A 20,554-nucleotide genomic window follows, 5' to 3' on the forward strand; every position below is an offset into this window, starting at 1 on the left:
TGCTTTTGATGCTGATGCCAAGGCTGAACTCGTTATGTGGATATTTTTATATCAGACTCCAGTGGGAAAGCAGCCGATTGCGTTGCCCTTTCACCCAAGGAAATCTGTGGCATCCATCTGCCACGCAGGGAGGGGGCACGGCCGGGCGACCTTGGGCAAGTTGCTCTGCCTCTCCATGCCTCAGTTTCCCCATCTGTAAAATGGGGATGATAATAATACTGCTCTACCTCACGGGGTGGTTGTGAGGCTTCCGTGGCTAACGCTGAGACCCTGGGATGAGGGGTGCCACAGAAAGCCAGAGGGTCTTTGTGAGTGGACTCAGGCAACCCAGCCCCTTTCCCAAGCATGTGAGACACGAAGTGAACGAGCTGATTCTACAGCTGAGGTTGACAATGTCCTTTACATTGTGACTTTTTCCCTATTTCTCCTATTTGTGGGTGTCTGACAGTGAAGCTGCAGGACAGGCAGCTCCCCATCCGCACTCTAGTTTGGGAATCACAGCTGAGCCAGGACTTCCCTGGCTGCAGGGGCTTGTGCCCTGACAGAGGTGCCAGAGAGGGAGGCAGGTGAGGATGTGGTGGGCCAGGAGAGCAAGGAAAGGCTGGGTGCTGACTTCTCTGGAGACAGTGGTGTGGAAGGCAACTCGGAGCCTTTGCCAGGTGCACAGCAGGCTGCCCACCCCAGGCTGGGCTCAGTGGCACCCACTGGAACAGGGCTGTGTGCTGGGACAGGGGACAGGTACCGGCACCTGGCTCCAGGCAGGTTCCCTTGGCTGCTGGTCAGACGTGGGAGTCGGGATCCTGGTCCACTCCCTGAGGGTGTGTTGGACCCTCAGGCAAGTCACTTCCCTGTGCTTCGGTTTCCCCATGAGTGAAGCGGGGGCAGGAAGGCTGAGCTCCCTCCCAGGAGGTGTGAGCTGCCCTGCATGGCTGTGCCGTGACCCTGGGGCGGAGGTGCTCCGGTGCCTGGTGCTGTGCCTGGTGCTGTGACCTGCCACGTGTGCGAGCCCGGGAGGAAGCCTGAGACCTCCCAGTCACCCCGAGAGAACCCCCGGCCCGTCCTTGGAGGAGTCCTCCCGTGGGAGAGGACAGCGAGGGGAGGGAGGGAGTTTTTTTAAAGAACTATTTTTAGCTGTCCTAACCTGTTGGCCTTTTTTTAGCCGGTGTGTGTGGACACAGTTCCACTTCCTGCCGGATATGCAATGCTGCACTATGCATGGATTACTCCTCTGGCTTGATGGAAAAAGTCCACATAAGCAGTTTTTTGGAATGTAACTCTATAGGCACACGGGTGCTGCACGCAGAGCAGGGGCCCCGGGGGAGCGGGCTGCCTCGGGGGCTTGTGCCAGCACCAGCGGGGTCCCTGCTGTCCCTGGGGCTTTGGGGGGTCTGCAGAGGCTTTCCAGGGCACACTGGGGGGGTTGTGTATGAGCATATATAAATCTGTGTGGGAGACACCTGCGTGTAAACACAGGATGTGTGTGCGACAGGCTGCGTGATGACTTACAGCACATTTTTGCACTGTAGAGGTTTAGTTAGCTTTGCCCTGAATGAAATAAAGTTTATGTTTACTAGAGAACCTCGCTGTGGTTTGGGTTGATGTGGGTGTCTTGTTTAGGTCTGTGAGGGGACTGGGCAAAAATAGCCCTGCGAGCGAGAGGGACAAAGCGTTCGGAGTCTGCGTGAAAAAACAAACCCCTTCCTTTAATGGGGACGGGGGGATACTCTACAGCACAAACATCACATCTCTCTGTATAACAGGAGTGAGCTGACAGCAGCTTCGCCCCCCAGGAGCCATCCTGCCACAGCAGGGTCAGCACAGGGCAATAAATTAATCTTTCTCCGGAAGGGAGCTCGAGCCGGTCAGATTCCTTTGTGGTATCGGTGGCTGTCGCTCTGAGCCTTTTCCTCCTTGGCTGGGCTCTGGTGCCCTAAACCACAGCTGCCAGCGAGCGTTTGGGAGGCTCAGCTCACCTCCCATGGCTGGAGATCCATGTCTTGGAGCCGAGACAGCCAAGGGTAAAAGGATGGGGAGGGAGGTTTGGGGAGAGAAGAGACCTGTTCCGGCAGGTCTCAGAGCTCCGACTGCAAGGAGAGAGAGGGAGGGAAGAGACTGAAAGCTCTGAAAGGGCAGCCAAAACCAGGAGGAAAACAGCTGTGTCCTTCAGCTCAGCTGAAGGGGGCTGCCTTTCCCCCCAAAAGCTGTGCACAGAGCAGTGGAGGGGGCGGAAGGACTGACCCTGCGGACGGTGTAGATCCAGTCGAGGTAGGCACGGACGCTGGTGTAGACGCCGGGCGTGCTGGGGGTGCCGCAGCCCTGGCCCCAGCTGACGATGCCCACCACCTGCCAGTGCCCACCCGAGTACAGGAGGGGCCCGCCGCTGTCCCCCTGCCAGGGACAGACCCTCTCAGGGGGGCTCAGGAGGTCCCCCCCGTCCCCAGCACCCATTTCCCATGACAGCTTTCCCCTCCAAGGGGCTGTGTCATGGGTGGGTGCAGACCCACCCCCCCTCTTCCCAGCCCAGGCCCCTCACCTGGCAGGTGTCCACCCCGCCCTGGGGCAGGCCGGCACACAGCATCCTGTCGGTCACCTCCCCGTGGTAGGCGGCCAGGTTACAGCTCTGCTTGTCTATGAGCTCCACCTCCGCCTGCTGCAGGCGCTCCGACAGCTTCCCTGCGGGACACGGGGCCACTCAGGGGGACCCCGGGGAGGAGAGAGCCCACCGGCAGTGCCCCCATCACCCCGTGCAATCCAGCTCACCGTGCTCCTCCGTGTAGCCCCAGCCGATCACCCACAGGGGCGTGCCCGGCACCAGCTCCTCGTCGAAATAGGGCAGGCAGATGGGCCTGGTGCTGTCTGGAAGGGAGATGGCTGGGGGTGCTCGCAGGGAAGGGGCCCAGACTGGCTGGGGCCACCCACCCGCCTGGCACTCCGCTCCCAGCCCCGCTGCTCGGTGCCAACAGAGGACCCTCGGGCCTCCTGCCCCAAGCAGGGCTCACCTGAGACGTGCAGGGGAGAGTGCAGCTTCACCAGGGCGATGTCGTTGTCCTTGGGGGACACGGGGGTCACCTCGGCCAGGAAGACCTTCTCCACGGCGGAGGTGGCGGTGCTGGAGAGGAGGTCGGAGCCGGCCTTCACGCGCCAGCTCTGGATGATGGGGTTGTTCCTGAGCACAGACAGCTCTGTCACTGCTCCCTGCTCATCCCTCCGCGGGGACAGGCAGCAGAGCCCTGCCTGCACGCTGCCCTGCTCGGCGTCAGACCGAGGGCGCAGATGTGTTAATTACACGTGTGTTAATTGACATTTAATCAACACGTGGCTCAAACCTGGCGGGACTCAGCCTGGAGGAGCCGCCCCGGCCCTGGGGAGGTGCCGACTCACTTGAAGCAGTGCGCGGCCGTCAGGACCCAGCCGGGGTCGATGATGCTGCCCCCGCAGATGTGCTCCTTCCTGTACTGCAGACTGACCTGCCACGGCCACGCCTCGATGGCAGCCGGGCTCCCGCCCAGCACTCGGGGTGTCCGGATGTTCTGCCCGCAGTCTGCAGGCGTGGGGGGCAAAGGGACACGTTAGGAGGGACAGGGCGAGCGGGAACGAGGGTCTGGCAGCTCCCAGGGAGGGAAGTGTGGCTGGGGTGCCTCACCCCATGACACTGCCATCGCCCCTCATCCCCAGGCTTGCTGGAAACCATCCCCTGCCTGCTCCAGCCCACCAGGAGGATTGGTTTAGACAGGGTAATTCATCAGCAGAAGTAAACCCATCCAGGCAAGCTGGGTAAGTCTCCCTCAGGTGCTTCATTTCTGGGAGGTTTGTACTTGGCTAAACAAGGTTAGCAGCAATTAAATCCAACTTTCCTCGTGCAAACACTGCGGGAAGTGGGGAGGGAGAGGGCTGGGAGCAAGCCACGGTACTTACTGGAACAAAAGAGTGAAACAACCAATCCAGAGAGGCATTTCCTGGAAGAGGGAGGAAAGGGTTGGATTGGGTGGAGGACAGGCCCATGTTCCTCTGCTGGGCACCATAGGGTCCCCCTCGGGGCTCAGCTGCCACTCCCCACACGGTGCTCACTCACCCGCCCGGCTCCAGCACCTGGAGGCTCCCGTCGTTCAGCACGACCTCACGGGGGGGCAGGGGCTGCCCTGCGCCCACCTCCACCCCCTGGAAAGTGGGGGTGCTGAAAGACACGGAGGGCACGGGTCAGCAAAGGCAGCCAGGCGTGTTACCAGTGGGACACAGGGACTGGGAGGGGGCAGGCACTGGTGCCTGAACACCTCGGGAGCCTGGATCCCATGGGAAAAATGGGTTCCTTGGGATGGAGCTTCGTGGCATCTGCAAGGATCCAGCCTGTGCAGCACGCACAGCTCCAGCCAAGAGCTGCTGTCCCAGGCTATAAAGGGGCCCTGTGCCCACCCCTGCCCAGGTGAGTTATGTTGGCTGCTCTGGTGAGGGCAGTGCTGCTGGAGGGTGGGGATGAGGTGAGGGACAGGAGCAGGGCAGGATGCCCATGGGCTGGGAGCAGAGCAGGGCACACTGAGCACAGCACTCTGCTTCCACGGGAGGTTGCCAGGGCTCTGAGCCAGCTCCTGTGAGGTGAGGATGGACTGTAACCATTAGTGCAGAGCTCTGAGTGCTCTACAGGTGATCAGAGCCCCACTCCAAAAGAGCTTTCATGGGAGAGGCACAGATAAAGCAGTGGGGTGAGGCGTGGGGAAAGCAGCCTGTACCTCCTGTAGCCCATCTGCTCACAGGCTGCCTTGGCCAGCACCAGGTCGAAGTGGTCGTGGCAGACACAGGACCAGGCTCCAGTGTTCCTGTTGAGCACCTGCAGGATGGATCTGTCTTTGGAAACGCGGGCTGGAGGCAGACACAAAGTCAGCTTCTGGGGGCTTTAGCAAGAGAGCACTCCAGAGTTCTCACGGGGTGTCCTGCACTCACCCCCGGCTGGTGGCCCCTCAGGGACCCACTGGGGACAGTTGGCCTCGTCCTCGCCCTGCAGACAGTCCACCTGCCCGTCACACACCCTCTGCAGCGGCACCAGCTTCAGGGGCTGCTTGCAGAACAGGTAGTGGTGATCCAGGTAAACCTTGACTAGAGGGAAAGGGGGGCTCAGCACAGAGCTCCGGCTGCCGGGCGGGCTCGGGGCTGGCACGGGGGGTGCCCACCAAGGAGCTGGGCCCAGAGCCGTGTTTGCTGAGCTGTGGCCACGTGAGAGGAGAGGGAGGGGACAGTGGGAGCCATACCCAGGAAGCCGATGGCGACCAGGCAGGCGAGGGTGAGCACCACGGCCAGGACCAGGATGCCGACCAGCTTGAAGGACTCCAGCGTCCTCGAGGATTTGTGTCTCGTGCTGGGCCCTGCAAGGCAGAGGAGCGTGGCCCTGCATGGCCGGGCTCAGCCTGGCACCCCTCACCCCCAGCCCCCACAGGAGTTACCTCTGCCGTTCAGCCGCTCCGAGGCCGAGTCCTGCAAAGCAGAGGGGAGAACCAGTCACTGAGGGCAGACTGCAGGCAGGAGGGACGAGCAGGGAAACTGCCCCAGCCTCCATCCAGCTTCAGAGCTGCTGGGAATGCGTCCTGGTGTGACAACCAACTGGTGTCACCCGAGGTCACCTGCTGTGGTGTTCCCACAGACATCACCTGTGCAATTCCAGTAAGTGGCTGTTAATATTACAGAGTTACTGTCATTAACACGCCAGAGGCTTAAAAAGTCACAGGTGTTACAAAAGAGGCACTTTCTGATGTGCCAAGAAACCCTGAGTCAAAATACACGCGCCTGCAGGGCTGTGGCAGGCAGGCATGTCACGACAGGGGGGTTATATCTTCAGTAGGGTCAGACGGCAGGAGGCACAGCCCGAGCGCTCCCCGACAGGCTCCTGGAGTGCTGGAGGAACCGGCCCATGGGAGCCAGCGCTCCCAGGGCGGGCAGGGAGGGAGTGCAGGCTGTGCCGCTGCTAGGACACGCAGTAAACACAGCCCGGCAGCAGCCGGGGCTGGAGCCCTGATGAATCAGGCATTGATCCGCTTGATCTCCTCACAATTACCCTCCTGGAGCAGCTTCTCGTGGGAGACCTGCCCGGCTGCAGGAGGGCACGTCCTGTGAGCTGCAGTCACCCTGTCCTCAGCGAAAGGGCTGGTGCTGGGCAAAGCCCAGAGCCCCTCTGGGGGGGCTTCAGGTGGGCACGGTGTGTGCCTCTTGCCCTGTTTTGCAGCAGTGTTGGTGCCGTGCCATGGAGCAGCAGCGTGTGGAGTGGTGTTCCTGCTCTGCTGAGGCTGGGCCCTTCCAGTGAGCCAGCCCCAGTGAGCTCTTGTCCTTTGCTGTTGCTTCTGGACTCTGCCACAACAGGTAAGAGAAGTTTTTTGCATGGACAGAGGTAAGGAAGATTAAACCCGCTGTGATAAACCCACAGATCCAGGAGGGTTTGGGGTTTTGGAAGCCCTTGATTCCTGTGCCATCTCAGGGCTTGGAGGCTGGGACTTAAAAGAGCATTACAGTGGGGCTGGGCACGTGGGTGAGGGTCTGTCCTCCAGCCCAGGGCAGGTTAGAGGAGAGGTGAGCCCCCCCTCCCTGGGTCACTGCACTGGGGCATGCTTAGCCATGCACACAGCATCTGCCAGCAGGATTTTGCAGGCGAGTGCCAAGCCATTATTGCTGGGCTAACACGCAGAGGCAGTTTGGGTTAATGTGCTGCTCGCTTGGCTCAGCCAGGACATGTCTCCTTCCCAACATGTCCCTGCTCCGTGGCTTGGGCTGCCGGTTTTGGGAGCAAGAAGTGACCTTTGCAGGTGAGGATCCTTCCTGGTGCTGTGGGCATGTGGCTGTGCCCCAGCATGCCAACGTCTGGCTCCTTTGAGGAAATGCCAGTGGCTTTTCTCCGAACAGCTGAGCTCAGCTGGCACCCGTGCCAGGTCTGGGAAGGTTGTGCCAAATTCCCCACCCCTGGGTGGGCTCTGATCAGCTCCCCGGGGAGCAGGGCCTGGCTCCTGGTGGCAGGGAGCGGGAGGGCAGGGTTGGAAGGGGAACATGCATCCTGCACCTCCCATCTGTGCTGCCCTTCCAGAGCTGCTCCTCTGCAGCACCTGGTGCCTGCAGGAGCCCCAGGGGTTCTGGGATGCTGCAGGTACACCCTGCAGTGCAGCCAGCCCAGGGCATGTGGGGCTGGTCCTTCCTCATGCTGACCTCCTGTGTCACCGAGGGCCCGGGCTGGGCAGGACCTGGATAATGGCATCCTAACGGTTCCCAGTGGGAATGGTCCCAGGCCACGATGGATCCTCCAGCCTCACTGGCTGAGGGGCATTGCAGTGGCAGTGCTGCCCCTGCCTGTCCCCAGGCTGCCCATACTTGTCCCCATCACGTCATCCAGGCTCCTTTCTGAGGCAGCTGTGCAGGTCTGGGGCAGATGCAGGTGGGATAAGAGATTATTGATTTTTTGTTTGTTTGTTTGTTTGCATTTTCTTCAGTCCACAAACCTCCTCTGTTTCAAAGGGTTTCACATCTTGGAGCTGCCCAGAGCTGCCTCTCAGGACTCCTCTCAAGCCCACACTGTGGGCAAGAGCTGCGCTGGTTAAATCCAAAGCGAGGCAGGAGCTGTGCCCACTCCTGCGTGGAGTGCAGGCACGTGATTTCCTGGAGAACCCAAGGCTACCGTAACTAATTGAGCTCCCTTGCCGTGTTCTCTCAAAGCACTTAATGTCACTGTGGCCATTTTGTGCTGTGCAAATGCCAGCCCAGGAGCTGTGGAGTGCTGATGAACCTCTTCACCCACACCATCCGGGGGGCTGCAGGGTGTGCTGAGCCGAGCTTCTTCCCTCCCTCAGGAGCAGGTGGGATGTTCCTCCACAAAGCCAAGCTTCCCAGGGTGATTGGATTCCGAGGCTGACTCCTTGGCTGTGGGGATTTAACCCGTGGGTGTGTGTAGCTGTTGCTGCCGCGCAGGGGGTGAGCTGCCCACCCTGGAGGGGATGATGTCCTGGTGTGTCGCTGGTGGAGGGTTTTAAGGTGCTCAGCCAGCTGGTTTGTACCTGTCTGCCCTCTTAGGGAAGCCTTTCCCTCCTAGGGAGGGACTGCATGCCAGGCTGGGGTTTGGTGGCTGTGGCTTTGCTGGCAAAGGGCACCTCAGGCAGCGAGAGTGTCCCCAAACAGAGGGACCTGCAGTGCCACAGTGGGAGCTGCACTGCAGGACAGGGGGGCCTGGCTCTCACCCAGGTGGTGCCCAAGAACCAGAACCTTCTCGGGAGGGGTGAGACTCCAGAAGGGCCTGTTCCCCTTGTCATGCAGGCTGCAAGACACACTTGCCTTGTTTGTCTGCTTCCCGGGCTGGGAGAGGGCCGAGGCAAGCCAGAGAAACGTGGGAGTGAGAGCTCGGGGGGTACCCAGGACCCATATCCACCAGCCACAGTGGTGTGCTGAGAGATGCAGGTAAAAACCCTGCCCTGCCTGGATGCTGCTGGGGCTGGGGAGCAGCAGCTCCTTGAGTTTGGGCTGCCCCTTCACCGGTGAATCTCTCCTGGCACTGCCAGGCTGGGAGTGTGGCAGGACACAGGCTGTGCAGGGAGCCAGGGGCTGGGGGCAGAGCTGTCAGTGACTCACCATGTTCATGCAGCTCCAGCGTGGTCCTTCTGCCCGCAGAAACCCAGCCAATTCCAGAGAATCCCAGAATATCCTCCCGCGCAGGGGTGGGCAGGCTGCAGGTGCCCCGATGTGCAGGAGCCGGGGCCGGCGATGCTCCCGCACCCCTGTGCCTGCTCCCTGTGCCCGCCCCGCGCTCACACTGGGGCAGGACCGCCCCAGCACTCCTTAAAACCCACAAGGGGAGTTGTGAAACAGGAATGATGGTTTGTATTGTAATACAACACCGGTCTATCAGCACACCATCACCTGCTGTAATCTCCTGAGCATCTTCCACTGGGGGGTGACTCACCTGCAGGGCTGCTGTCACCAAATAGCTTATCAGAAGTGAACGGACTGATTTTTCCTGCTCCTCCTGACGATAAGGGGATCCGCGGCCATCCCGCTCTTTGTCTGGCTCTTCCGCGTTGCACGGGGTTGTTTTCACACCGAGGGTTTGGTAGGTGGAGGAGGAAAGGAGGAGAGTTTATGCACGAGGTCACCTGGCTCTGGGGTCACTCGGTCTGTGTGTCCCCGTGCAGCCCCAGGTCACGGCTGGCACTGCTGGGGGGAAGGTAAAGGTGAAGAAAGGGGGTGCTCGTGGAAGGTTATCCTGAGGCTGAGGATCCAGCCCCCTCAGGAGGTGTGGGGGCCTGGGCTGGCTGTGCCCACAGCTCCTGTCCCCGTGGTCCATGTGATGCCCAGAGACTGTGGGATGGAGGGTGGGCAGTGGCACTGGCAGGTCCAGCTGGAGGGTGCCTGTGCTGCTGTGAGAGATTTCAGCTTGAACCCCCCCGGGTTTAGGGGCTGCAGCAGTGGGCAGCTGGGCAGAGCTGGTGTGCCACGCTGGGTCCTGAGAGCCTTCCCAGAGCATCCCAGTGCCCTGGAAGGGAGAGCAGCCCTGGAGCATCCATGGGGAGGGAGGTGGCATGGCAGGAGCTGGCCCTTCCTCCTTTGAGGTTACCAAGGCTTTGAGGAAGCAGCTGAGGTTTGCAGATGTTATGTCACAGCTCCGGGCACCTTCGGGGCTTTGCTTCCTGGAGTGCGGCTGCATTTCCAGCCCTTCCCTGGCCTCCTGCACCCAGAGCCCTGCCACAACACAGGTTTCCGGGCATCCTGGCTCTGCTGGGGTCAGGCAGGGGTCAGGCAGGGCTGGCCCAGGACTCTGTTGTGGCCATCAGTGTCCCTGAGCCACTCATGTACACACCTCATCCCTGTCCTCTCCTGTCCGACAAGGAGTGGTCCCATCCTCTCCTTGTGAGCTGGGTACTGCCAGGACCTGGGGGTCTGCAATGCTCATTATCCCCTCTGATCCTGCTGGCTCTGCATCCCTGCAGGCCCCAGGCATCATCCCTGCTCTTGGCACTGAGATGCTCACCCTGGGGAGGGCTCTGGGGCTTGGCCCTGCCCTGGCCACCCTGTGCCACCGGCATTGGGTATGGTAGAGGCTGTGCCTGGCAAGGTGGCACAAACCGGGAAGGAATTCTGCCCCTGGCTGCCCAGTTTCCAGCTGTTAATGGTTATCCCTGTTTGTCACTTCTCCCTGCAGCCACAGGAGGTGTTCTCCCTCTTTCCACGAGCAGGAGTTGACTTCCCACCTGACCCTGTGGTTCGGGACTTCGAGAAGATGATCTCATACAGCTGTAAGTGCATCACCTCGGGAGATGTCTGACTGGGGGCAGCTGCTGGGGGACATCCTGCCCCCCTGGGGTCCTGCACGGGGCCATAACCTTTGTGAGTATCCCCAAATGCCCAAGCTCCTGCCACCCTCCTGGCTGCTGGTCTTTGCCAGGAGGTGTTTGCCAAAGGACATGGCCACTCAGGCACTTTGCTACCTGTGTGCAGGGTGTCCTTGTCCCTCAGGCTCCCAGTGCTCCCGGTTCAGCCTCTTCCAGCAGTGGGAGGGCAGAGCTGCCCACACAGGCGGGCATCATGCCCACCCCAGGGGTGGGGAGGCTGGGCTGGGCACCGGGATGTGCCGTCTGCCGTGTCTGCTGGAGCTCCTCTGCTTTCTCCCCAGGAACCAGTTGGACCAGTGGGCGAGGACTGGTGCCCGGGCTGGCTGCAGTGGGGGTGGTGAGGCAGCTGTGTCACCAGGACAGGAGGGCAGGGGCAGGACGTGCCAGGCTCCAGCACACACAGGGCTCTGCTGCAGCAGCTCCAGCCCGGGACAGCCACGAGCAGCTCCTGCACCTGACATCGGGAGATGGACCCCCGGAGAGGTGAGTGGGGGCCTTTTTCTCCCCTCACGGGGCAGAGGTGGGATGGTTCATGGCATGGGCAGTGTTTTGTGACCTTCCTTCCCTCTGCTGTTCTGGGAGCTGGGGCTCACCTGCTCTGGTGGCTCTGCCTCCAGCAGCGCTGCTCGGAGCCATCCCTCTGGGATGTGGGGGTGTGTGTGAGGATGTCTGCTCCCGACGGTGAGGGCAGGGATGCCTCCCACACACGGCACGGGGCAGGGCCTGGGCACCAAGCCATCATCCTCCCACTGGCAGTGGGCGTGGGCAAAGGGCAGTTTCGGCAGCCACCTGATTCAGGGAGGCTGTTGCACCACGTCCCTCCTGCCCTGCAGCTCCTGCACATGAGTCACGGCTGCAGCAGCTCCTCACCTCACCCCTGCCGGGGCCTGGGGTCCCAGGGCTCCAGCTCGCCCCTGTCCCAGCTGGAGCAGGAGGCACTGGCTGCCCACGTATCCCTCTGCAGGCAGGAGGGCCTGGTGGAAGGGAGAGAAGGGCAGGTTGCTCCTGCTGCTCTGCCGTGGAACCCGGGTGCTCACAGGACTGCAGCTCCCGGATCCCATCAGGTGGAGCAAGAGCTGCGGGTTGCAGGATGACCCGGGACATTGCTCACTATGCAAACACTGTGACCACAGGGGAAATGTGCTCACTCCACTGGCATCTGCCTAAATTTAGCTGCTGTTAGGTCATCCCTTTCCGCTGCCTCCTCTCTCCAGACTCTGCACGGCGCAGGATCCGTCCCCGTGCCCTGCACTGCGGGGCTGGCCGTGCTGAGGGGCAGTGCCCGAAGCCCCTGTGCCCTCCTGGGCACAGCCTCCCCCCAGAGCTGTCAGCAGAGAAGTGGATTCTCAGCGGCTCTGCTGTGCTGGGCACCTCGATGACAATCCTGGGAGCGTTGGCTGGTGCTGGGCTTCGCCAGCCCCTGTGACATGGATGGGAGGGATGGAGTGGTGTAGAGTCCCGCAGTGGTCCAGCACAGCCCCTTCCATGTCCCTTCACAGCCCCTTCCCGTCCCAGCCCGGCGCTGGCAGCAGGAGCTGCTCGCCCTGACAAGTGCATCCTCTAGAGGGAACTGCCAGCCCAGAAATGGGTCTGCGCGGCTGTGCAGGGCTGGCTGCAGGGATGGATGGCTCCCGGGGCAGCTCGACGAGGTGCTTCACCCCACGAGGGTGTGAGTGGGACCAGAAGTGGGGATACAGCGTTGTCAGGGTGGCCAGCTCCCTCCCCAGCCACCATCCCGCCTGCCAGCTCGCCTGGGGACAGCAGAGGTGGTGGCTGTGTCACCAAGTCTCCATCACAGGGCTTTGGGGGTGGCAGAAATCTCTGTGCTACAGCCCTCAAGAGCCTCGTGGTGTGTACCCCTTCCCCGCTGTAGGGACAGCACGGGGTGGAAGGTCACATCCCAGCTGTCCTGTCCCCGCCAGGGGATGATCAGAACCCCCAGCCTCTCAGAGGTGTTTGTCTGCAGAGCCCCTTCTCCCTCTGCTTTGCAGGGCAAGAGCCTGTCAGCGTGATGGGGGCTGTGCTGGGCATCGGGCTGGCCTTGCTGATCCTGGTGGTTTTCAGCTACACCTTCATCCGCTGGTACCAGAGGGGCCAGCGCTGGCACCGTGAGTGTGGGGGGACAGGCGGTGACAGGGCAGGGAGGGCTCAAAGGACAGGCCTGCAGGGTCTGGGGAGCACCCCTGACCTTTGCTGACCCCTGGGCAGTTGGGGAAACCTACAGGGAGCTCTGGGGCGAGCTGGGGACATGCAGAGGTGAGGAGGGGGATGCACACTGCTGTCCTGGTGCTGTCCCACTGCCTGTCCTGCCTGTCCCCGTGCTGCCACACAGGCTCACAGCAAAGCAAAGGTGGGTTTGTGGCACCACGTGCCTCTGACACCTCTCCTCCTCTTCCTCCTGCCTCTGCAGGGCCTGACTTTGTCTTCAACCTCTACCACACGCGGTGAGTGGTGCCGTGGGGGGACCTGGGGCGGGCTGGCTGCTCACTCTGCACGGTGCTAACCCTAACCCTCACCAGTCCCTAATCCACCACGTCCTGCAGTTGGCAGGCGCTGCCTCCCCAGGATGGCTGTTCTGGGGGTCTCCAAGGGGACAGTCCCCACCCTGTGGCTGGCAGGGCTGGAGGGGGACGGGCAGCTTGCTGACATCTCTGCTTTCCCCACAGTGGGGTGGGGTCACTGGCAGTGGAGCTGCTGCCCCCGTTCACCATCAGTGGCTCTCTGGACACCGCAGGCAGTGGCTACAAACCCTTCCACACCCGGGGGCTGTGAGGAGGGGGCCGGGCTGCTGAGCAGGTAGGACATCACCCTGTGGTGGGTGTGGGTCCCCAGCAATGCGTGTCCCCCCAGCACAGCCCATGGTGCCTCTGTGAGGAGCCCAGGGGGGTGAGAGTGCTGTGCCCCAAAGCCTCCCTGCTGCCTCGTAGCCACTGGGCATCACAGCTTTCCCTGGGACAGTCCCAAGGTTTTTCCAGCAGAAATCCTGTGGCTGTGGGGCCACAGGGGCTTTCCCCAGGCTCTGGTTTTTGTTCCCCCTGGGCAGGCTTTGGTTTACATTTCCTTCCCCACTGTCCTTGGGCTGGGATGGAACACGTGGGGAGGGACAAAGGGGGCTGGGGCTGGAGCCCTGGTGCTCCTGCACTGCTTCCTCTTGCTGCCCCTCACCCCCTACCCCGTCCAGCGCCAACCAAAAAAGCAACCAAAACCGGCTGGGGGAACTCCTGTGTTTTCACTTCTGTAAAAAACAGCCCCTGACTGTGCTGCATTTCTACTGAAATGGAAATGGCAAAGTTTCTGTTTTTAAAAAAAGCTTCACAACATCACAGGACAGCTGGGGTTGGAAGGGACCTCTGGAGACCACCTGGTCCAAACTGGCACCTGGAAGTACAACACAGGAGTGCATCCAGGAGGATTTTGAATGTCTCCAGAGGGGGAGACTCCACGCTCTCCCTGGGCAGCTCCTCCATCTGCTGCACAGCCACAGCTCTCTTGCTGCCCTTCCCTGGCCATGGGCAGCACAGGAGGTGCCTGGGGCTGGCACTGGCACAGCCTCCCCTTGCTTGGGATGGAGGAATAGGAATCCCAGGCTCCCTCAGCACTCATCCCAGAGAAAACAGCCACCTTCCCATGGCTCAGGGACCCTCCAGCCCTCGGGACCAGCCACCTGCATGCCCAGGAGACCTGGGACTGTGAGTGCAGGGCACCAGCTAAGGAGGACAGCCAGGAGCCCCAGGACTGGGTGGCTGGGTTTGTGCAACTGTGGAAAATGCTGTGAAGAGATGGGAAATCTGCTCCAGGCCCCCTCCTCGCTCTGGTATCCAGACCAATGTGGGAGTTTGTCCCCAGTAGGGCAAGCAAACATCTCAGAAAGCCCCTGTGAGGTTTGTCTTGATTTTTTCGTACCAGTTGCCTTTTCAGTCTCAGCAGAGCAAGTGTCTGTGGAAGTGCCCAGAGCATGAGAGCAGCTGTGGGGAAGGTGCTGTGGCCACAGAGAGGGGCCCTGTGGGGCTGGCAGGAGCTGGGGGCTTTGGGAGCATTTCTTTGCAAACTTTTCTCATAAGGAAAATGAAGAGAAACTCGTGAGTCCCGTGGCTGTGTGTTGGGAAGCCAGTGAGGACAGAGCGGGATTTCCAGGCAGTCGGAGGGACTCTCGGCTACCAAAGCCAAGCCCTGTGGTCTGCAGCTTTCTGGCCAGCTCCTGGGTTTGGTTGAAAGGAGAGCTCTGGCTGCTCATGGAGCCCCAGGTGCTGGGAGCTGGAGCCCTTGGTGGTGAGCAGGAACTGCCAGCGCTCAGCACAGCGCAGGGTCCGCCCGCGGAGCTTGACGTCAGCGGCGATTAAAAGAAAAACCAAAAAAAAAAAGAGTCATGCTTAGTTTTGATGACTCCATTTTCCAGAGGAAGTTAAAAAAAAAAAAAGAAAAAGAAAGAAAGCAAAAAGGTCCAGCCCCCCAAATACACAGAGGCAGAAGAGCTGGGGTCAGCGGAGGGGCAGGAGGGGGTGCACAGTGCCCTCCACGGCCGCGATGCAGGGACTGATCTCACCCGTGAGTAGCGCAACATCAGATGCAACAAAAGGCAACCTGACCATGATCAGCCCCCTTCTCCTGCCTGCAGTGACTCATGCTTTCACCTGAAAAACATGCTCCCCGAGGAGGCTTTCCACCAGCAGTTTTCATGGGACTATCCCACCGTGAAGGTTCTTGGAAACTGAGTGACTCTTTGGAAAAACTTCCCTGCGATCTGGCAGCAGTCAAGTGTGTAGCCCACGGTGAGTTTTTCCATCTATCTCTTGCTGTTTCCATTCTGACAGTAACTATTCACAGAATCACAGAATCAATTAGGTTGGAAAAGACCTCTGAGGTCATCAAGTCTAACCTATGACCAAACACCACCATGTCAACAAGCCCGTGGCACTAAGTGCCACATTCAGTCTTGCCTGGTTTCCCCAACCCCTGGGTTTGACTTGTTCTGCTCTGCCCTGAGGTTCTCCTGTCCTTCTCCACGTGAGGTGAAGGCACATTGCCCTTTGCTGCCAGGGAATGTCTGTATGTGAGAACGGAAAGCGCAGCTTGACCTTAGGAGAGGATGAACAGACAAACAGCCCAAATAAATAACACCACATCCTTTGTATTTACAAATTAAATAGAATAAATAATGTCTGTTTACAGCAGGGGCAGAACATGGCCCATAGTGTGAGCAGGGCTGGCCTGGCTCGTCCTGTATCCCGTAACCCATCAGAGGCAGCCAGCATCCCGAGGCTCTGCCAGAGGGGCTGGATACCACAGGGTCTCTGTAGGGTCAGGAAAGTCCCTCGCTCCCTCCACGTGAGGTCAGCCAGGGAGGGAGCCCTGTGCTCCCAGCAGCAGGGTGGCTGATGTCAGCTGCCCTCTGTTCCCAGTATCTGTGTGTTGTGAAAGGTCTGGATGTCATCGGAGGATGTCACCAGAGCTGTGGACGTCAGCTGGAGGAGCCCAGTGCTGGCCAGAGGAAGGGGGAAGTGGAATCACAGAGCTGGCCCCAGCCCCAAGGGTGGCCCTGTGCCTCATGCTGAGCTGCTGAGGAGGGCAGACAAGACAGGATCATCCTTGGGAAACATCCTGGTGCGTATCCTTGAGCCCCTCCAGCGCGGTCCATCCCTGTCTCTCGTTAGCTGTACACCAGAGACCAGCTGGAGGGACACACTGGGGGCTGTCCACACAGTCCTGGGGCCAAAGCAGCCCCAGCAGTAGCTGAGTGGGAGCTCCTGGGAGTGTCTCAGTCCGGCACCGCTTGGTTTGGTGTGTCAACATTCAGGGGGTGGCAGTAGCTTATTAAGTGGCTGCTCCCCAGGGGCAGTGGGTAGAAGAGGTAGTTGTGTCAGTGTGCAGGGCTGGCAGTACCTGGCCCCCAGCCTGGGGACGGCTCACAGGCGGCTGTCCTTGCTGTCCCCACTGAGCAGGCTCAGGGGGTTCACTGGCAGCGTGAGCCAGTCCGTGCTGAGGCTGGAGGTGAGGGGCAGCGTCCCCAGGATGTCAGTGTTGAAGATGCTCAGGTCGAAGGGAGCTTTCAGGAGGTCAGGGCCAGCTTTGGAGACCAAAGGAGTACTTGGAGCCCCCCAGCTCAGCAGAGTGGTGGTTAGGGGTCCCACCTGGCTGGAAAAGTCCAAGGAAGGGGCTCCCCATGGAGCAAGGTCCTGTGCGTGGCCACGGGGACGTGGCTCTGGAGAGGACTGCTTCAAATACCCTTTGGACACAGCCAGCTGGGAGCACTCAACATCCAGCACGAGGTCAGTGCCCTGCCCAGGCCCTTCACAGCCCGAGAGGGGCATTCCCTGGGCCGGGTCCTGCCTTGGCTCCACCAAGCCCCTGCACTGCTGCAGGTACCCATGGAACTGCACGTCCTCTTGGCTGCTGGCAGGGCAGAGGGCTGGCCCCCCCTGGCTGCTGTTCCCACTGCTGGAGGAGCACGTGGGACCAGGGCAGGTGCTCTCCAAGCCCACACCACTGTCGTCTCCAGTGGGCAGCTGCCTCCTGTAGCCCTGGGGCTCGGGGCCCGCGGAGCAGCTCAGTTGGGAGGAGGAGGACGGAATGTGCAGGCAGATGCCGCTGTCGGTGCTGCTGCCGCTGTTGTCTCTGCTCCCCACAGGTCCCAGCAGGCACAGCCGGTCCTTGGGCCACACTGGGAGCGTCCAGCCCTGCTCCAGGGGCACCTGGGCTGTGCTAGTGCTGCTGTCCGGCTGGGGCTCCTTCTGGCACAGGAAGAGCTGCTGGATGGGGTCTGTGTCCAGGCTGCCCAAGGACGGGGGCTCGTGCTCCACCCAGAGCGAGCTCTGCTTCATGAAGGACTTCTGAGAGGGAGAGAAAGAAGGGAGTGAGCCGTGCTTTGTCCCTCTTGTTGCTGTCCACTCCCAGCGCTCCCCAAGCCTGTGCCTGCACCTCCGTGCCAGCCACAAAAGGTGCCTTACCAGGACAGATGGTTTCTTCATGGGTTTCTTTATGTAGGTGTGCACCAGCAGAGCCCCCAGGATCCCCAACAGCACAATGAAGCAGGGGCTGAGGATGCTCGGGAGGAGCTCCAGAGTCCCTGCAAGAGAGAGGACATGTCCAGGTGAGGGGGACAGGCAGTGTCCAAAGTGCACAGAGCGGCTGTCCTGGCATGGACCCCCATGTTCCCAGGGCCAGGAGGCTGAGGAGGGTCTGCATCCCACCCTTCCCTGGGTCCCCACTCACTGTCTCTCTGGGCGGTGGTGACACACTGCTCGTCGGTGCGCCTGGCGGGGACGGGCCGGTTGGTCACGCTGGGCTCCACGCTCAGGCAGTACTCGGTGTCCCAGAGCAGGTCGCTGAGGGTGAACTCTGCCCTGGTCTCCACCGCTTCAGACTGCAACAAGGAGAGCACAGGCTGGTACCTGAGAGCCCCCAGCTCCTGCAGGAGGGCTGGTTCCCCCTCTTTCCTCCCCCCTCCTCCCCTGTCCCCCGGCGATGGAACGTCTCCCCTCCCCAGCTGATGGCAGCTAGGCCCAAAATCCCAAGAGTCGGGGAAGCTGCTGCAATAAAACATGCAGAGAAACCTCTCTGCTGTGTCGTGGCTCTGAGGAGCCTCAACATTTAGTTTTACAGAAGACTGTGCTTTAACAGTGTGCTTTTTCCACTCGACCAGCACTGCGTGGGACAGGAGGGGAGAGCACGGGAGCAGAGACTCGTCTCACCGTCTTGTTGTCCTTCGTCCTCCTGGCGTACACCCGGTACTGCCTCATGTGCTGGTGGATGTCCTCGTACCTCACAGTGAGGTTCCCAGTCCGGAAGAGCAGCTGCAGCTGCACGTGGATGGTGTTGCCCCTCACGGAGAGGCTCTGGCCCGACAGGCGCAGGCTGGCTGGAAGCAAGTCAGTTGGAAGAGCACGTTAGTGCTTGCAGCACTGGACTGAGCTGTGGCTGTCCCTCGCAGCCGGTGCCACCCATCCTCCCTTTGCCCCAAACATCCCTGCTCTCATTCATCCCACAGTTCTTCCCAAGCGGTTTGGCACCCTGACCTCACCATCCTCAGAGCCTCCTGCCCCCGGCCGAGGTGAATGCAGACCCCGACCTACCGTCCTGTGGGGAGAAGGCGTTGGTCTTTTGCCACGAGGACGTGTGGTTCCCGGACACGGCCCTGACGCGGGCGTAGTAGCGCCTGTCGGGATCCAGGGTGTAGTAGGTGAGGTCGCAGGATTGCCCCGAGGACTTGGTGCACTCTGGGATGGCCGTCCAGGGGATTTTCATGCCGTAGCTGCAGGAGAAGCACCGGGGGTGAGAGCCGTGCGGGCAGCGCAGGGACTCAGCTGTCCCCGCTGTTGGAGTCGGATGGCAGGCAGGGATCAGCCCGCCGTGCCCCCGCAGCCGCACTCACACTTTGTACTCCACGTCGTAGCAGACGTCCCTGGGGTGGCCGTGTCCCGGCTCCCACCGCAGCACGTGCCACGCGGTCTCGGCAGCGAAGCGCACGCGCCGGGGGCTCGCCAGCCCCTCACCTGTGGGACCCACGGTGGGCGTTGGGTGAGGCTGCACAGCCCCCATCTCGCTGGTGCCCACAGGAGCTGGGCAGGGCCCTCGGGATGGCCTCCTGGAGCCTCACCCCGTGTTTAGTGCTGACCGCCCGAAATGTGTAAGGACTTTCCCGGATTTCTTTGTCCAGATTTCAGCGTTTGCTCATCCCCATCTTCCCCTTCCGCTGTCTTTGGGCAGAGCCCAGCTCGGCCCAGCCAGGAGGTTCCCCGTGCTTTTCTGCCCCAAGCAAGGAGCTGTGTTTGCATTCCCAACCCCCTGCCATTGGCCATGGGGGCTCTGCCTGGACTCAGCTTTCTCGCAGCTGTGTTTGGACTCTGCTTTCCTGTTTTGCTCATCTGCTGCCTGCATGAAAGAGACTTTTTTCACACCTTCTGCCTGATTTCGGTACTGTCACCTGGCAGCAAAGCCTCGGCTCGATAACATCTGCCACCACCAACCCCCCTCACAGAGGTTTCCCTGGCAGCCGCTGTCTGCCGGCAAACACTGAGCCCAGCAGCGGCCGAGGCCCCTCACCCACGATCACAGCGGTGGGGACAAGCGAGGCTGGGGACTCAAGAGCCTTTGGGCCCCCAACCAGCAACAAGTGGGGAGCCCTGGCCGTGTCTTGCTCCAAAGTGCCGGTCTGAGCACCCAGTGATGGTGTTCAGGCTGTGGCTCCAACCCACTCCCTGCCTGCCTCCCCCATCCCGGTGTGAGCAGCCCCCCCGGAGCCGTGGAGATGAGCAGGGAGGTGAACACGGGGGGCTGGGGTAAGAGACTCACCGTGCGTGTGCCGGGCGAGGAGCAGGGCCAGGCACAGCGCCAGGGCGGTGGCGGAGGGGCCCATGGCAGCTCAGCATCCTCCGTGGCAGCAGGGTGAGTGCGCTGCCGAGCTCTGCCCCGGCGGGTGCCGAGCGCCTGTTTTTCCCCGGGGGTTGGCTCAGTGACGTCTCGGAGGCGTTCGCAGAGCGGGAGGAAAGTCGCAGTGCAGATACTTCCACTTTTTTTTTTTTTGCTGTCCACCCACTCACCCCCAGTCAATGCCTCAGCCCCAGGCTGGGCATTTCCAACAGCAGACTTAAAGGAAGAATTTTGGGGGCTTTTCTGAGCAAAACGGTGCAGTACTGAGAAAGGCATGTACAAGTACACAATGTCTCTGCCTCTGCTGCTTTGTTATGAAATGAGATGTTAAAAGCAAAGCAAAGGTGAGTGTTAGCACTGAGAGTGACCTGTCACAGGGATTTTACAGAGCACAGCACCATGTCCTGTCCTGCCAGCAGCTTAATCCAGCCAGGTTCCATCCAGCGCTGGAGCCCCAGGAGAGGGTTCTGCCTCTCCCTTCCTTTGGGCTCAGCCTGTGCCCTCCTGTTTCTTTCCCTGTGTACGGGGCTGGGTGACAATTTCTGGGCTATTCTGTGTCCTGCAAACACGTACACACATCTGAAGTCCAGTGGGGCTGGAGGGCTGAGGGGCTGTCACTGTCCCCTGGGAGTCTCCAGGTATGGCCATGACTCACGTGGCTATGGGGTCCGGCCCCATGGTGGTGTCCTGCCTGTCTGGTGATGCTGGGACCTGAATTACCCCCCAGAGGGCTGTGAGTCCTCTGCTTTGCCTTCTGGCAGGTGGGATTACAGGAGAGCTTGCTTGAGGGTTTTCCTGGGGCGCTCATGTGATGGGGAGTGATTCACCGCAAGAAGAGGAATTTC

The 20,554-nt window shown here is 60.9% G+C and overlaps 3 protein-coding genes and 1 long non-coding RNA gene across 7 annotated transcripts; 2 read left to right on the top strand and 2 right to left on the bottom strand.

Annotated features, from left to right (window-relative positions):
* Nucleotides 1-2,072: 2,072 nt before the first annotated feature.
* TMPRSS4 (transmembrane serine protease 4) lies at nt 2,073-10,257 on the bottom strand. Its single transcript, XM_050322774.1, is given in 15 exon segments — nt 2,073-2,084; nt 2,239-2,388; nt 2,534-2,673; nt 2,761-2,856; nt 3,000-3,166; nt 3,382-3,541; nt 3,916-3,956; nt 4,073-4,174; nt 4,725-4,854; nt 4,936-5,088; nt 5,241-5,354; nt 5,433-5,463; nt 8,587-8,658; nt 8,660-8,925; nt 10,203-10,257. Coding segments are annotated over 15 exon segments (1,689 nt in total).
* Nucleotides 6,241-15,844, top strand: SMIM35 (small integral membrane protein 35). 4 transcript variants are annotated; one of them, XM_050322811.1, is made up of 9 exons: nt 6,241-6,342; nt 10,154-10,247; nt 10,632-10,826; nt 12,335-12,451; nt 12,754-12,787; nt 13,010-13,139; nt 13,670-14,224; nt 14,959-15,112; nt 15,762-15,844. In XM_050322811.1, the coding sequence occupies exons 3-6, from the start codon at nt 10,811-10,813 to the stop codon at nt 13,113-13,115; spliced, it is 273 nt and encodes a 90-aa protein (XP_050178768.1). In that variant the 5' UTR covers nt 6,241-6,342; nt 10,154-10,247; nt 10,632-10,810; the 3' UTR covers nt 13,116-13,139; nt 13,670-14,224; nt 14,959-15,112; nt 15,762-15,844. The 4 variants fall into 4 exon arrangements, with proteins under 4 accessions (XP_050178768.1, XP_050178769.1, XP_050178767.1 ...); XM_050322812.1 differs by having other exon boundaries at nt 10,625-10,826; nt 15,743-15,837; XM_050322810.1 differs by having other exon boundaries at nt 15,743-15,837.
* Nucleotides 15,101-19,776, bottom strand: IL10RA (interleukin 10 receptor subunit alpha). Its single transcript, XM_050322801.1, has 7 exons — nt 19,632-19,776; nt 18,712-18,832; nt 18,413-18,591; nt 18,032-18,198; nt 17,553-17,703; nt 17,288-17,406; nt 15,101-17,170 (listed from the first exon to the last, which is right to left on the bottom strand). Exons 1-7 carry the CDS (start codon nt 19,693-19,695, stop codon nt 16,247-16,249), a joined length of 1,725 nt encoding a protein of 574 aa, XP_050178758.1. The 5' UTR covers nt 19,696-19,776; the 3' UTR covers nt 15,101-16,246.
* Nucleotides 15,863-18,007, top strand: LOC126644005 (uncharacterized). The gene is made up of 3 exons (XR_007629834.1): nt 15,863-15,944; nt 17,325-17,430; nt 17,983-18,007. It is a non-coding gene; the product is annotated as an uncharacterized LOC126644005 (long non-coding RNA).
* Nucleotides 19,777-20,554: the final 778 nt, after the last annotated feature.

This window comes from Myiozetetes cayanensis, unplaced genomic scaffold (genome assembly GCF_022539395.1).
Source record: "Myiozetetes cayanensis isolate MyiCay16 unplaced genomic scaffold, myiCay2020 scf29, whole genome shotgun sequence".
Taxonomy (NCBI): domain Eukaryota; kingdom Metazoa; phylum Chordata; class Aves; order Passeriformes; family Tyrannidae; genus Myiozetetes; species Myiozetetes cayanensis.